General features: G+C 39.8%; 1 protein-coding gene across 1 annotated transcript in view; it reads left to right on the top strand.

The window, feature by feature from the left end:
- Positions 1–14797, top strand: part of NOX4 (NADPH oxidase 4) — a 97737-nt gene extending 82940 nt beyond the window's left edge. The window contains exons 14-18 of the mRNA XM_021545015.3: positions 2990–3109; positions 6484–6592; positions 7144–7212; positions 9268–9368; positions 14207–14797. Of these exons, the coding sequence (XP_021400690.2) occupies positions 2990–3109; positions 6484–6592; positions 7144–7212; positions 9268–9368; positions 14207–14327 (520 nt within the window). The 3' untranslated portion in view covers positions 14328–14797. The remainder of the gene's footprint in view (positions 1–2989; positions 3110–6483; positions 6593–7143; positions 7213–9267; positions 9369–14206) is intronic.
- The last annotated feature ends 594 nt before the right edge of the window (positions 14798–15391 follow it).

The following is a 15391-nucleotide window of genomic DNA, read 5'->3' as shown; positions in this document are numbered from 1 at the left end:
GTAGCAATATTTCTCCATGTTTTCCCCCATTTCTCTTTTTCACACTTGGAAGCAGTGACTTCTGGCTGCTATGTGCTGGACCACATGCAGACACAGCAGGAGGCCCTTGGCTTCTCTGACTGCATCTGCTGTCCAAGCAACTGCTCCTCACTCCCTCAGAGGAAGACGCAGTGGGCAAATAGAAATATTTTGCAGGCCAGATGGGGCTAATGGACCACAAACCGGAGCATTCTGACCAAAATGCATATTTAATTGCAGGTTGTTTCTTGAATTTCTGGCATGCACTGTGCTTGACTGGTTTCTGGTGACCAGAACTAGTTTTGCATTTTTCCATGCCTGATCATGTCAGTGTTATTCAGAGGCACTCAGACTTTCCAGGAATTTCTTAATCCCTCTGAGATCAGACATAGACACATATATTCAGGTACTCCTCAAATAGTGCAGTTATGTTAAGTGGCACCTCTACAATAAATAACTCTTGTTACATCCACTGGGGTAATTTCTGGAAAAATGTGCTTTGATTGTTTTTGTTTCATTAGGTTGTGTTTTTCACTCAAAATGTTGGCTTTAGGTTTGTGTATCCAAAGGAAAGTTGATGATGCTTGTCCAGAATGTAAGGAATTTCCCTCAGGCCTGTGATTTTGCCCTTCATACCTTTAGGAGCAATTCTCTAGATTTCACCAGCCAAGTGGGGCTTATTAGGGTAAGATGTATATGAGGAAGGCCAGGAATGACAGGGTTGCTGGTCTTTGTTATCAGTTTTGTTTGTTTGTTTGTTTGTTTTTGTTTTGTGGGTGTTTTTTTGGTTTTTTTATTGGTTTGGGTTTTTTTTTTTTTTTTTTTTTTTTTTTTTTTTTTTTGACATACTCTGACATACCAAAATTAGATTTCTGTTACATCTGTTACATATACATCTGAGATCCATAGAATTTGTGGACTTTTTCAGAATATCCCTTTGACCAGATTATTTCAGTGTTATAACCTGCTTCTCAATATTTCTCCTGTTGTTTAGTTAAATAAGAGCTGCTTCTTTCCATCCTCTGTCAAACAGTGAAACTTTAGATCTCTTAAAGCAGCTGCTGCTGCACTCTGCACCAGCAGTGGTATCATTTCATTAGTAGAAAATAAAGCCTTGTTAAATAAATGTGGTATAAAGTGTTATGTAAGAGGAAACATTTAATGAGCAGATACTTAAAGTTCTGTTTATATTGTATGCACATGGCCAGTTAAGTTTTTCTTGGCCCCATTGTGTAAAACAATATGTCTGTCCTAAGTAAGGAGTGAATTTGTTTTTCTAATATTCTCACCATGCTGGAACTAACATACCTGACATTGCAATGCTTTGAGATTCTCCAACAGAACATTCGTAAAATACTATAGAGACTGTAAATGCAGAAATAAGAGTAAGCATATTTAGGTTGAAGATGGCGTAGTTATAAAATTTGGTTGCTTAAAAACATTTCCAATGTCTTCTGATGGTGTATGTGGCTGGGCCAGTGTCTTCTCTGTTTCTCTCCAGGTAGGACACCAAGTAAGGAGTTTGTAAGACAGGACATAGTTAAGGATCAGCCTTCAGATCCTTCAGAAAGTTGGTAGTTAATCTCTGTTCAATTAAGGCACCACAGAAGAAGGAGCCTAAACATGTGAGGCATATCAAGCAACAATAGCAAAGGTCTGGAAAAAATTTCCTAAAAAGGACCATATTGGCCACAGACACGCAGACAAGATGTTGTCTTGACTGGTGAGATGATGCCAAGGGTCAGACCACAAAACTAAAAGAAATGAGATCAGACTAAGAACTTAAGTTATGGCTAAAATCCATCCCTCCAAAGGAATTAATCAGATGAGGTTTGGAAGGCTTTGTCTGAGAAAGGTGATGTCTTCTCTGCCTTTAATTCTCTGGCTGTTGTTATAAAGGAGAAGCTTAGGCCCTTTGATTAGCCATGGAGTGTGTACAGCTTGGTTGTGCAATAAGTGCCAGTGTGTGTGCATGAAACTGATGTGTGTTGGAGCTCCTTAGTGGACTCAGGCCAAAGCTTGCTCTTGGTCAGCAGACCTGGGGGCAAATATTGTTCCCTGAGCTGCTGTACACAGTGCTGGTCCCACCACACTTGAATTGTTCTGCAGTTATCTAAATAAAACTCATGCTGATCTCGTGCTGATCCAATGGGTCACTCATACACAGAACAGGCCTTGACTAAATGTTCTGTTCAAGTTCTCTTTGTAGCAGTTTCTAAAGATGAATATGTTACTGAGGTAGGATAAGCAGTTGGTTTTCCATAGGTAGAAGAGAGTGTATGAAATCTTACAGCCCATAAATTTTGAGCTGCCAGTGGGTGACATTGCTCAGATTGTCAGCACTGTAGGAAGAATCTTGTGGGAGGTCAAACTTTTGAAAATACCTAGAGCCAAGTTTTAAATTATAATCAATGTACTATCCAGTAGTGTCTGAAATGTTAAAAATGGATTGGAAATGGGACACAATCTCCTAAATAACCTTTAAAATCAAGTGGACAGAATGGTTGTAATAATGATAGGCATGAGTCAAAGGGGAAAAACTCAGCAGTTTTTCTCCCTCGTCAAAAAATGTGTATAAGATGAACCTCCTAGGCAGGCCTAGCTAAACTGCTTTATTTCCTACGTATGACCCTCCAAATCACTGTTTCTAGTACAGCCCTTTCTTTGCCCTCTGACACCAGACAAAATAGGAAACCATAATTTAGTCACCCCCACTCGTTCAATTAAAAAATAGCTTGTCTAATCATGGAACATGCCAAGAAATTTTAGGTAACAGTTTTTCTTACCACCTGTACATTCATTTCTGTCCACATAAAGTTTTCCAGGAAAAAAAATTTCACATTATGCATCCAAAGACTAATAGAAATTTAAAACAAATTCTTTCTAGGGTTTTAATTCCAGCTTGTTTTGTTTTATCTTTGCCTGATCTTAACAGCTTCCTCTAAAAGTGTGCTTTTTTCTCTTTATGCAGAGTGTATGTGGATGGACCTTTTGGAAGTCCCTTTGAGGAGTCCCTGAACTACGAGGTCAGCCTCTGTGTGGCTGGAGGTATTGGGGTTACACCATTTGCATCTGTGCTCAACACACTGCTGTAAGTGAGCTTAAGCCTTTAAAGCCATTTTGCCCCAGTTTACAGCAACAATGCACGTCGGAAAGGGTTTAAGGGTCTTAGAAAACTTCCACTGGCAAAAGTGAATGATTCCTTGAAAATATGTAGAGGACTGAGATGCCCCTAAAGGGCATAAATCCTTTCATACCAGCTCTGTAACCAAATTGTTGTGGCAGAGATGCACCTGCACTGGGACAATATCACCAGCCTTTGTATCCTGCCTCCAATTAAGCCTGTGATTAATGTAGTCACAGGCCTTCAGCAGGACTTATTCCCCTAGTCCCAGCTTAGATGAGGCTGTGTACTGTAACAGTTTTTGGGAGTCAGACAATTGTGACAATCCTTCTGCTGGAAATGCAGGACCAGTTCTCCTGGTTTGACTTTTTAAATGTCTAAGCTTGAGGTTTTAATACAAAGAGATCAATCTGAATTGAGGTAATATGCAAATGTTTAACCCCATTTGAAAAGTTTAAATTTTAGGTATGCATTTTTCTATTTTTCACTGATTGTTTCTCTATTTTAAAATTACATTTTAATGTAAAGTCTTTGATATTCTATGCAGATTAAACCTTTCACCTCTTGTTTTTCTGTCACATTGACAGCATGGTTCCCACTAAATTTTATGCTGTGTGAAATAGGCTTCCTTTTATGATTGCTATTGATTTTATTTATATTTTCTTAAGAGGTCCAGTCACAGGTTAAGAACCCCTGTATCAAATGCCCAGTATAAAGAGCCAGCCAAAGCAGCAAACCTTCCCTGAGAGGCTGAGAGGCCAACTGGCTTTGGGAGGGCTTTAAAAAACACAGTTAAAGCATTTCTTGCAAGATGAGCATGCCAGTGGTCAGCTCTAAATCAAAAGTAAGGTTGAAGTGTGGAATTTAGATGCTTCTGTCCTTAGCCTGGGCTGGACCTGACAGTGCCAAGTGCTACTGAAAGTCATTAGCCTTGTGTGTCTCATAGTGCTGCAGCCCCCAAAGGCCATCTTGGGCTCCCTCATTTTCTTTGATTGAGAGCATATGGATCACCCTTTCAAAACCAGAGTAAAATTTTGCTGAAAGCCTGGGGCTCAGGTGGATTAAATGACTGTTTTCCTTGTGATGGATTATCCCTGATAGCATTTAGCAAAAATGCCACAGAACACAAAAATGGGCCAGCAGCAGGTAATTAGATGTTTGCCTCTACCAGTGTGTTATCTGAGGCTGTAGGAATTCTCACAGACACTGCAAGAAAATGGTAGTGTCCAAAGGATTCTGCAATGTCCATTTATCTGCATAAATTCATAAATTGACTTCCAAGGAGCTAATTCCATAACCTGCCTTTTTAGCTGCTCTTCCCCTTGTGCACTGTACAATATACAAAGAATTAATTCTAGGAAAAAGTAACAGTTCTAGTCTGCTTCCCTCCTCAGTATTTAAACATCAACAAGACACTGGTTTAGTGGCTGATCTGTGTGTGTCTTTGCACTGGCTTGGAAGCAGATATTGGCAGGTATGAACATGCAAACTGCCTGATGGTGCCAGCTCTGCAGAGCAGCAAGGCCAGTCCTGTTGTGTCAAGGACACTCAGATCTAGGAGAGATCCAAAGTCTGTCCTTGAAATCTTGTTTCCTGCTCTGTTGTTTTCCTGTTGTAGTACATAATTTGATTCATGCCCCTGCCCTTCCCTCCACTTAGCTGTTGAACCCTGTGCCCTATTTTAAGAAATTATGGAAAGCTAGAGGCTTTTATGCATAAGAGTCTGTAAATAATGGCTGTTATGGGCAGTGAGTGTAACACAGAAACACACAAGAAATGGGGGCTGTTATGGGTATTGCACCTCTCCTGCACAGTATGTCCTGCTGGAGGTAGACCCAGGCATATGTGTCTGGGGTGCTACTTTAAACCTATGCTGGACTTATTTGATGAAATCTTGCAGTCCAGGCTCTTTCTCTGGCTGCAGTGTTTCATTACTGAGAGTGGTGTTTTGTTACTGAACTTGGGCATGTCAATACAAAATGCCTTGCATTTTTCTCTTCTTTTATCCCTTTTTATGGTGAAAGGCACTTATTTTCCTTGCTACTGCTTATAGTTCTCTTGTCTTATCTGACCAGATTGTGACCCTTCCTAAGTGCTTGTCTTAGTCTAGGCAGTCAGAAAGAGAAGGAAATTGTATTTTGAAAGTCAGCAGTTAACAAATGAAAAATTGGAAATCGGGATTTGAAAGACACTGTACTCACCAGTCTGGAAACACTTTTTTTTGCTCTCTCTGGGGAGTTTATATGAAAGGTGAGTTCTCAGTTCTGCGTGCTGCTGAGGTGCTGCCAGTGTCTCCATCCTTGCTCCTCAGGGCAGAGGTATGGGGAGGCAAGACACTGGTTAGAGCCATCACTTATATAGATCTATTAACCCTATATCCTGGTGGGATATGCCAGGAACTCTACAGTTTGGAATAAAGTACAGTGGGTATGGTGAGATGTATCATGAAACTTTTCAACCAGGTCTGGCTCCTAGGATTGGCATTTTAAGTGAACAGGCTATGGCCTTCTCTAGCTGAAAATCATTCTAGGAGGAAAAGGAGGAAACTGTGCACTGACCATTTCAGTGATCAGAACAACAAAAAACACTGTTGGCTAACTAAGAAAATGCTTCCTGAATTCTTGTGCTTAATTTGAACTCATTATCCATCAGGATAATTTATTTCTATTTTCTTTCCCAGTTCACTCAAATCCTTCCTTTGTACTTCTTTGTGTTTTAATTGAATTAGAAATCTGACACGAGAGTCCTGTTTTTCTAAATGCAATGCCAGAATCTGCCCATGGCTGCACTTTATCCACCAGCATTTTCTGAGGTCTGTAATATATCACGCAGTTCCCTAGCACAATGGAGCTATGATTTCATGGTCTTTGTGGTTTTGCTACAATATTAATGATAATCAACCAGAGCCTTTCAGATAGAAGGGCAGAATTAAGTCCTGACATGATTGCATTTGTCAATATTTTCCACTTAAGGGCCTCTTTATAAATGTAATAAAGCATTGACATAATATACTTGAACTTAAAATGTCTCCTTTGCTTTGAAATAAAAATTTGATGATGATACATGAATCCATATTTGCTGCCCAAATCATCTGTATAGCTGACAACATCCTAGTGTGGAAGCAATGTCTATGATGGCTGTTAGCTCTATGCTAGATATTTAATATTCTCAGGATAATCTGAATTGGTCAATTCAGCGTCTGATGTGTCATAGCTTGAAGAGCAGCTTAGCAGTTAGCTTCTAAAGGAAATTCATGTTTCCATTAATAACTATAAAGCATCCTAATTAATGTTTCCTTTTTAAATTATAATTTTTAACTACCCACACATTTTATTTTCAAGTGACGGCTGGAAATGTTACAAGCTCAGAAGACTCTACTTCATTTGGGTGTGCAGGGACATTGAGTCTTTCCGCTGGTTTGCAGATCTGCTCTGTATGTTGCATAACAAGGTAATGGGTGTTGTTTGGAGGGATCCTGACAACTTAAATGCAAGGTATGCCCACAGCACACACGTGGCATTCTGTCGAGAATGGCAGCCTTGCTCAAAATGAGAGAGCGGTAGCTTGGGCTGCCTAATCCAGGCTTCATTTATTCTTGGAGCTGCAAAAACCAGTTTGAGTATCCATCACCAATGTTTCATTGCAGTGTTGCCAAGTTCCAGTAGCCTGGACACTTACCTGTGTCCAGACTACTTTATGTGATGGAAGAAGCAATGCATGCAGTCTGGGAAGCCTTGAGGGGCCTTTAGTCATTTGGTTAGTAGGCAGATTGAGAAGGGAGTGGAATTAACAATTTCAAGTATATTTTAAGAGCCATGTAGCTTCCTAAAATAATATTTTTTACACAGCATGATGTGCTATACAAGCACATCCTCTTCATTAAAAAGCTTACTTCATTGATGCTGAAACCCATGTACCTCAGCATAGTAGGCACAAGTGATTTCACACTTACATTAAGAAAAAGAGTATTATTTCACTAGCTGTTTTTATCATCCTTCCAGCTTTGGCAGGAGAATCGGCCAGACTATATAAATATCCAGCTGTACCTCAGTCAAACAGATGGAATACAGGTATGTGGCCAAATGTTGTTTGTAAACTAAACTAGACCTTGGAGTAATAGTCAATGCAAACTGTCAGTCAGAGGCAGAAGGGGATTACTGCAGATGGTAAAAACAGGAGATGAGGCCACAAGCTCGGGTGACTGATTCATTAATAGAGCAAGACAGCCAGTTCATCCCCACAGCATTAAGAGAGTCTAGTGCAGTACCCTTAACTTGATTAGGCAGAAATCCATATCTTCCTTTTCTAGGAAAAAAGGTCCTTCCAGGCCAGGCCACAGACCAGACAGTTGGCTGTGTTTGATGGGAAATCTGCATTGTTTCTGGGCTAAGAACCAAACCAGAATAGTTCTAGGAAATTGCAAGCTGAAATCTTGTTTTCTCATATATATTTTGAAAGGATCTAGCTATTTTTAAAAGCTTTTTATTTAATTGTCTCATATATAGATGAAAGGTAGAAATTTCTTGATGTGTAACACTGAAAATTATACTGAACTGTCAATTGACATGTATTGCCAATGCTAACACCAGGCTAATTCCCCAGCTCTTGGCATCTCCTGTAACTATTTATGCTTGCAATCTTCTTTTTACATTATCTAGCACATAAGCCTGGGTACAAGTCTTTACTGTGCTGTGTCAGAAAGCTTTCCACTGACTACAGGGGGTCCAGAGGCAAGCCTAACAATTACTGCAAAACATGAAATGCAGTGAAAAACCTTGCCCAAAGGATTTTAATCTGTCTCCTATCAGATGATCACATAACATTCACAGCTCTGGTACGAACACAATCCTGTAGTTTAAGTGATGTGGTAGCTACAGTAGTTATGACTATGATAAATGTAATGCCTGGACAACAGTTGATGAAAATGGAGTCCTTGAAAATGCCTAATTGATGAACCTGGTATGTAATTGTTAGGTTAAAATTAAAACCTGAAGCACGACTGCAATGCAAGATAGGGAAAGTGAAATAATAGTCAATTCAAAGGGAGTTTTCTGATACTATATAGTATACTAATACTGCATAGTGATACTAATGAAGCAGCTGCTGAATTTAAGTCAGCTTTTTGATTGAAGTACTTCTTTAAGGTTACTTTTTTTGTTTCTGTTGAACAAAACTGCCATGAAGCATAGTGCTGTTCATAAATTACTCAAGGAGGAGTTAAGTTTCCATGGCTATACAGGTTGTGTGTTCACTGAGGTTAGTCCAAAGGGCTGACTGCTGCCAAAATTTGGGCAGTTGCACTTCTTGCTCCCTTTGTGAGAAGCCCTTGTGGCTGTGTGGTAAGAGCTCACCGTGCAGCAAGTGTTTTGTCTATAAAAGCCCAAAGGAGGCTGAGTTGGCCAGGACTGTGTTGGTGTTGGTGTGGGCAGTGTTTTGGGTTGTTCAGCAAGGGAAGGAATGTGTGAGCCTAGATAATGTGTAACTCTCTGACTCTTGCTGCTGTGTTAGGACAGCAAACCCAGGGTTGTGCCCTGCACTGAGAGGGCATTTCACCTTACCAAAATGCTGGTGAGTTAGCATTCTGGAATGGAGTGAGTTCTATCTGGGGAGCAGTTTTGGCTGCTTTCTGCTGTTACAGCAGCTCAAAACAGCTGGCAAACTACTCTCAGGGAGAAAAGTAAGATTTCCCTCGTTACTTTTTCAGACCTAGTCATCTTAATAGTTACTTGCACAAAGTTTTAAAAAAGACTTCAGACAAAAATATGATTTTTTCATCAGCAGCATTTCTTCCAGCTTAGCATTAAAAGCCAGTGTGGGAATGAGTAACAGAAGCATGGTTATTGTTTTATGGATTAAATAAATTGGTTTAAAAGTAATGTAGAAATTAATGAGCAGCTGCATGAGGGACAATGTATAACTAAGACCAAGGAGAGCCATTGAAAAGATACTGAGCAGAGGTATTGGTGCATAAAATGGCTGCAGTTCCCATCACAACTGTTTGGTATTTGTGCTCAGGTTTTACACCTCAGCACTCCGGCAAGTCAGCCAATAGCGAAAATGGGAGCCCTGGGTGATATGAGGCAATTTGCAAATCAGGCAGAATGGAGTTTTTTTGTTTCTTGCAGAAAATAATTGGTGAGAAATATCAAGCTTTAAACTCCAGGCTTTTGATTGGACGACCCCGGTGGAAGCTCCTGTTTGATGACATAGCAAAGTGCAATAGGAGGTAAGTGCTCGTCCACTTGAAGGATGCCACAGTTGGATGGCTGGGCATATCTCTTTCTAGCTGTTTGTATGAAAATATTTCTGAGATTTATCTTGCTGAGAGATAGCCTATACAAACTGAAACACTTTTTTTTACGTTCAGAGCAGTTCAGTTTCTCATGTAGTTGAGATGTTCAGTGGCTCAGAAAATAAAAATAGCAGATTTCCATCTCATTGCACAGAGATTACATATGTTCTCGTCCATGGCAGTGTCTTGCTTTCAGCATATGCTGGTTCTTTATATAAAGTTACATTTCTTAAAATTGTTGATTCATGATTTGTAATGCTAGCTTAAAAACAGAATTCACAAGGAAGAATTTGAATTACCTGTATTGTTTTTATTCAGATGATTTATTGTCTTTGGGTATTTCCAGCTATTTTTTATTCTCTGTTAAAACCTGGCAATGCTTTTTTACTGTGCTCGGAAAGCATGTTATGGTCTGAAACAAGACAAGTGTAAACCAGGGAAAGCGTCCATATGGAATGTCTTTGTCCAAATCCAGCTTTGTTGGTTGAGTATTTTATCTGCCACTGGCAGTTTATTGCCTAAAAAGCTGATCTGAAGAAGGGACTGTGTGAATCTTCCCTAATCCACTTCTAGCAAAGTCAGTGGTGTGGGAGCAAACCTCCCCTGAATAGCTGTTGATAGTAATCTGGGTGCACCAGGTTGAGAGGTGCTTTGCAGAACTTTCCCTCAAGAACTTTTCATCCTCTCTTGCACTTGCAAAGTGAAATCTGCCCAGTGGTTTGTTGACTCTTCTCTTCTGAGGCTAGATATGACTAGGGGACACTGAGCCCTGGCTCTTGAGAAATACTGGGTGCCATATGTACCACTGTATCACTCAGTGTCAGCTGCTGATGATACTTGTCTTGGATTCAGGTCATATGTTGTGAGCAGGACACCCCACAGGCTGCTACGTCTCTAGTAGAATTTTCACACTTAGAGAAGAAATTTAGAGCAAATAACCATGGGAAAGAAAGGGAAAGAGAACCAAACTGACTCTCTAGGCTCAAAGATCTCTGCATAGTGGACTGTTGACCTTTTATGCTCTATTCTGATGTCTTTGTTTAACTACATGAGTGCAAATTTAAAAGATGAAAATTATGAGGTTCCTGCCACTTCCCTCCAAAGATGTAAGAGCACATAATATAGATGAAGCCATTAGTAGTAGGAGTCATACTTTATTTTTCTTTTTTGCTTTCCATTGCATTACTCCTAATTAGACTTCAAGTACCATTTCCTCTGCATTTTCACATCAGGTCTTTCAATTTGGCCACTGTTTTCAAGCAAGGTGTCTTTAATACCAAAATAATACTCTCTTTTGATTATCTTGCTAAGATGTAGGCTTTGTCCCTCTTTGTCATCTCTTTCTCAAGGTTTATATAGGTCTGTACCTATAGATGTAGTTACTTGTAACAGTGTACAGTAGTGAAGCCTTTGACAACCTCAGCTGTTGTGCAGAAATTTACCTTGAATGAGATGGGAACTTCAGTTTTTCCCACTAGTTCAATTTCCAGGTCTGCTACTAGCTTTATTTCAGTTCTTATTTCTCTGTAACTTTCCACCTAAATGTCCCTGCTGCTCTACAGAGACAAAAAAAAAAAAAAGCCAAACTAAAGCAAAACAGGTCAATCAAGTTGTTTCCAACATCTGGTGCCAGCGTTCAGACTTTCACATTTGCAATCATCCCCTTGGGCTTGTTTATGGGCAGCCAAGATATTTTCCAGTTTTTATCTTGTGATTTTAGGAAAAGCTGCATATAAATAAACAGGCAGCTGGCAAAGCTCTCTCTCTCTCTCTGTGTAGCTGTCTGATTGCTGTGTGCTTTGTGAATTGTTGCTGTTGTTGCTGTATGGGTCCCAAATAAGCAAAGTGCATTTGTAAGTGTCTGAGCTTTGCCAGACCTTCGGAGCATGACATGGGAAGACCCAGCATCAGGCTCCTGATCCTTTTTGATTTTCAGGAGAAGAGGAGCAGATGTATGCCATCTACTGTTCATATTTCAAATGGCACCTGCAGACCCAATCTGATTTGGAACAGTTATGTAATAAATTACAGGTCTTGTTTTTTCATGCTTTTTTGTGGGAGAATGGAGCAGCAGCCTTGTTCTTGTTCAGTTGTGTCCTGGATGAAAAGCTTGCACCCTGCTCAGTTTGCTTAGGTCAAAAGGGCATGTGCTTTTTTCCAAGTAGAGAAGAACCTAGAAAAAGACATGAATACTTGTAGGAGAAAAAAGAATGGAGCACCATGATACATTTATCATGTTTTCTAAAGAAGAAACTTCTCTCTAGGAATGAATATGGGATTTAAAAGAGGAACATTTCAAGTCCTGACTCTGTCCTCTCAATGCAGCAAAGTATTTAATCTTTCTCAACTCCTACTGTTTATAAAGTGGATGTAAGAATATATGTCAACCTACTCATCCCATAGGAACACTGAGGAGTTACTTGCTTAACGTTCTGAATCAGTAAATTCTGTATTGAAGTTTATAAATATTACAAAGAATGGTCTGTAAAATAGTTTCTTTAACTGTAAACGTTTAAGGTGTTATTGGAGATTTTCAGACATAGGACTACACAGCTGCCTGTTTTCACCTAAGCCACAAAGAGAAACTTTGTCCCAAACAAGTGATAGATAAACAGTTAAAGCCATCAGCTCAGGGTAGGAATGTGCTGCTCCATGTAGTAGGTTTTCTCAGCCACCTTTCTGTGTGTGTTCCAGCAGCCAGGCAGGAGCTGGGGGAGGAGGAGGGAGACATCTGCAGGCAGGGACAGAGGGGAGGAAGGTAGATGGTGCGTAAAGGGGTGTCCAGACTAGGTGCTGATGGTGGGTATCCCAGGAAGGCAGTCTGAGAGCCTGTGGTTCACTGTACAGAACAGTGACTCAACTGGGTTTTAGGAGGCCATAGCCATGGGTCTCTTGTGTGACTTCAGGCAAATTATTTAACCTTCCTGTGATTCTGATTACTAGCCAAAATATCTGTATACCTTGGAAGGTTGTTGCTGGGATGGGAATACATTGGCAGTATGTATTTACTTCGTTGGCTATTTATATGTAATGAAAGGGAAAGGGGCAGCAGACCTCTTTGGGGTTTATTTTATCAGTTCACTGTAGTAATTCAACTAAATAAAAATAAAAATAAAAAACCCCCACCCAAACCCAACAGCAACATTCATTATTTCAATTAAATGCGCAGTAGAAGACAGAGTCTTGCTGGCAGCTCATGAATACTTTTTCTCCAGTGGGCACAGATTAGAGGGATTTCAGACTCTGCAAGTGCTGAGGAATCTTACTTGAGAGCAACAAGGAACAGCTCTCTCATTATTGCAATAAATTCAGCCACCAGCACAACACCCATTGCCATTAAAAGGACTACTGCCAGAACAGGAAAGCTTAATAGATAAATGTAAGGGTGAGAAAAGTATGACTTATGACTTTGCCATGGATTGATAGGAGAGATGATGTCCTTGAAGACAATCAAAATCTGCATTGTAAGGTGCCTGCACAAGGACACCACTGCAGTTACCTGCATAACTTTTTGGTGATTTTTTGATGTTTGAGTGCTCAGTTGTACCCTGCCAGTGTTGCTGGGCACTGTTGCCTGTGCACTGCCATGCTATTCCAGCAGCTGCCTGACACCTGGCATGTACACATCAAAGATTTCTTCTTATCTTAGTTCCCTCTTCTCATCAAACACATGCACAGGGAGCTTTAAACTGAATTTGATTATTTTGCATATGCTAAAATATTGTATATTAAACAGTTACTGGATAAAATATAGAAACAGTCCTGGAAGCAGAACCCAGAACCCAAATCTCCATCCTCTTGGTGAGTGCTATAGATCACAATAATTAGAGCCATGTTCCCTCTTGTATGCTTTTTCTTCATCCTAGTATATCTTTTAGATCTTTTTCTGTAGTGACACAATTTCGGCAGGAAGATGATTTTTTTTCCACGATACAGAAAAGGCAGCACTGCATTGTCTTTTCCTTTTCTCATCTTAAAAAAAAAGGGAGATAGTGAATGTTGTGAATTGCTCAGTCCTGCTGTGGTGGACGTGCTTTGTTCAGATGTTGGCTACAGTTCTGAGCCCTAAAATGTTGTATGACTGTGAGTCTGACTTATAGCCTATTTTAAAAGTGACCAGAGAGCAAAGAGCTGTTGTCAGTAGGGTGGTATGAAAAAGTCAGGTTGACTAAAGAGCCCAGGCCAAGATCTATGGGTGATGAACAAGGATCGTACTCTGCGTTTGACTTTTTGTAAGATTTCTCAGTATAGATGTTGAAGGGAAAACTGCATGCTAATGTGAAAGTAAAGCAGTAAAATTATTCTGTTGCTGACAGAAATAATCTTGGGTTAGTAGTGCTCTGATTTCATTAGTGTAACTAATCACTGTTAGTGACTAGATATGCTTGTGTAATTCATGAGTTACACAAAGGAAGTCTTTACAGTGAGATATATTTTTAACAAAAAAGTGATTAATCATGAGAAAAAAATAGAGTGAAAGATAGTCATATTTCATCATTTGGTATCTTGAGACTAAGAGGAAGCACTTTTTCCTTAGTGCTGTCTTAGTCAGATAAATAATAGAGTTTGTTGTAGGGATACTTGGGAGAGATGTGGTGGCTTCAGTAAAACTAACTGTATCATCTAGTGAACTGTTCTCACCTTAAAATCTGTATGTAGGTGGGTTATGTATAATACCATGAGGCCAGGATCCACTTCTGTCTATTATTGGAAATTACTGTTTATTCACAATGTCATAACTTCCCCTTCCCTCTTTTTTTTTTTTTTAACAGGAAGACCATTGGAGTTTTCTGCTGTGGACCAAACAAAATCTCTAAGATACTTCATAAACTGAGCAACAGCAGCAACTCTTATGGGACAAGGTTTGAGTACAATAAAGAATCCTTCAGCTGAACGTCTGTTGGAGCAAGACTCTCTAGAAGATAAAAGTGCAATTTTTTGTTTGTACAACGTAAAAGTTCAGCTGTGGTTTAGACAGAAATGTACCAAAGAATAGCACAAATGTTTTTATTTATGATTATTTAAGACTGATGGATGCAGCACCATACCAACAAATAATCAGTGCTTTTACTCAAATACACTCACACAATATTTGTGGTGGGAGGGATTCTTTGGATTTGTTTCTGTCAATTAAAAGTACAGAAGCTGGGGAAAGACACAGTTGCTTTAAAAACTGATGGAAGAAGAGTCTGTGGAATGTTTGAACTTCTTCCACTTCAATCCTCTGAAGCTGGAAGCTGGATCTGTAATGAAACCCTAGGTTAATCCAAGTGGCCAAAGACTCTTTCTTTTGTTGGTATACAAATCTTAAGGCTTTGGGGTGAAAATACTCCATATTAAAGATTTTATTATACATCGCAGAACTGGGATTCTGTATTTGAAATATAGAGTGTTACTCTTGCTAGTCTACTTCTGTAATGAAGTTATCCTAAGGAAAAGTGAGCACAATTGTGTAGCACCAGTGGGCAGCCTCTGCTGTGATGTTAGTCACAGCCTTTTGGCAAGCACACATCTGTACATGGAGAACTCTGTATCTTGCATCAGTTCAGTATTCATTGAGTTTGCAAAATAATTATGATTTATGCAGCCATAAAGAGATGGAACAAGAAAAGCAATGAACAGGAACAGACAGGACCTGAAGTTTTATTATACCATACACTCAACATGGAAGTTGCACTCACTCTGCACTCACGTGCCCTGAATGTTAAATGCTTCAAGCTTTCAGATTCTCTGACTGATTATTTTACAGCATAGCAGGTTGAAATCCAGTTTTAGGGGTCCCAGTTTGGTTGACTGTGATCCTTTGAGTGTCTTCCCTGGAGGCACGCTTGTTTGCCCTGGTGCCACTGAAAGCAGGATGAGACCAGATCTACAGCAGAGTGAGAAGGAACCCATCAGCTTTGTGGCTCCTTGGCTGATGTGTGCACATAGAAACCTTGCAGGAGCTGCAGTATGCT

Source organism: Lonchura striata, chromosome 2 (genome assembly GCF_046129695.1).
Source record: "Lonchura striata isolate bLonStr1 chromosome 2, bLonStr1.mat, whole genome shotgun sequence".
NCBI lineage: Eukaryota > Metazoa > Chordata > Aves > Passeriformes > Estrildidae > Lonchura > Lonchura striata.
Note: the sequence above shows the minus strand (reverse complement) of the source record. Positions and strands in the feature narration are given on the sequence as shown.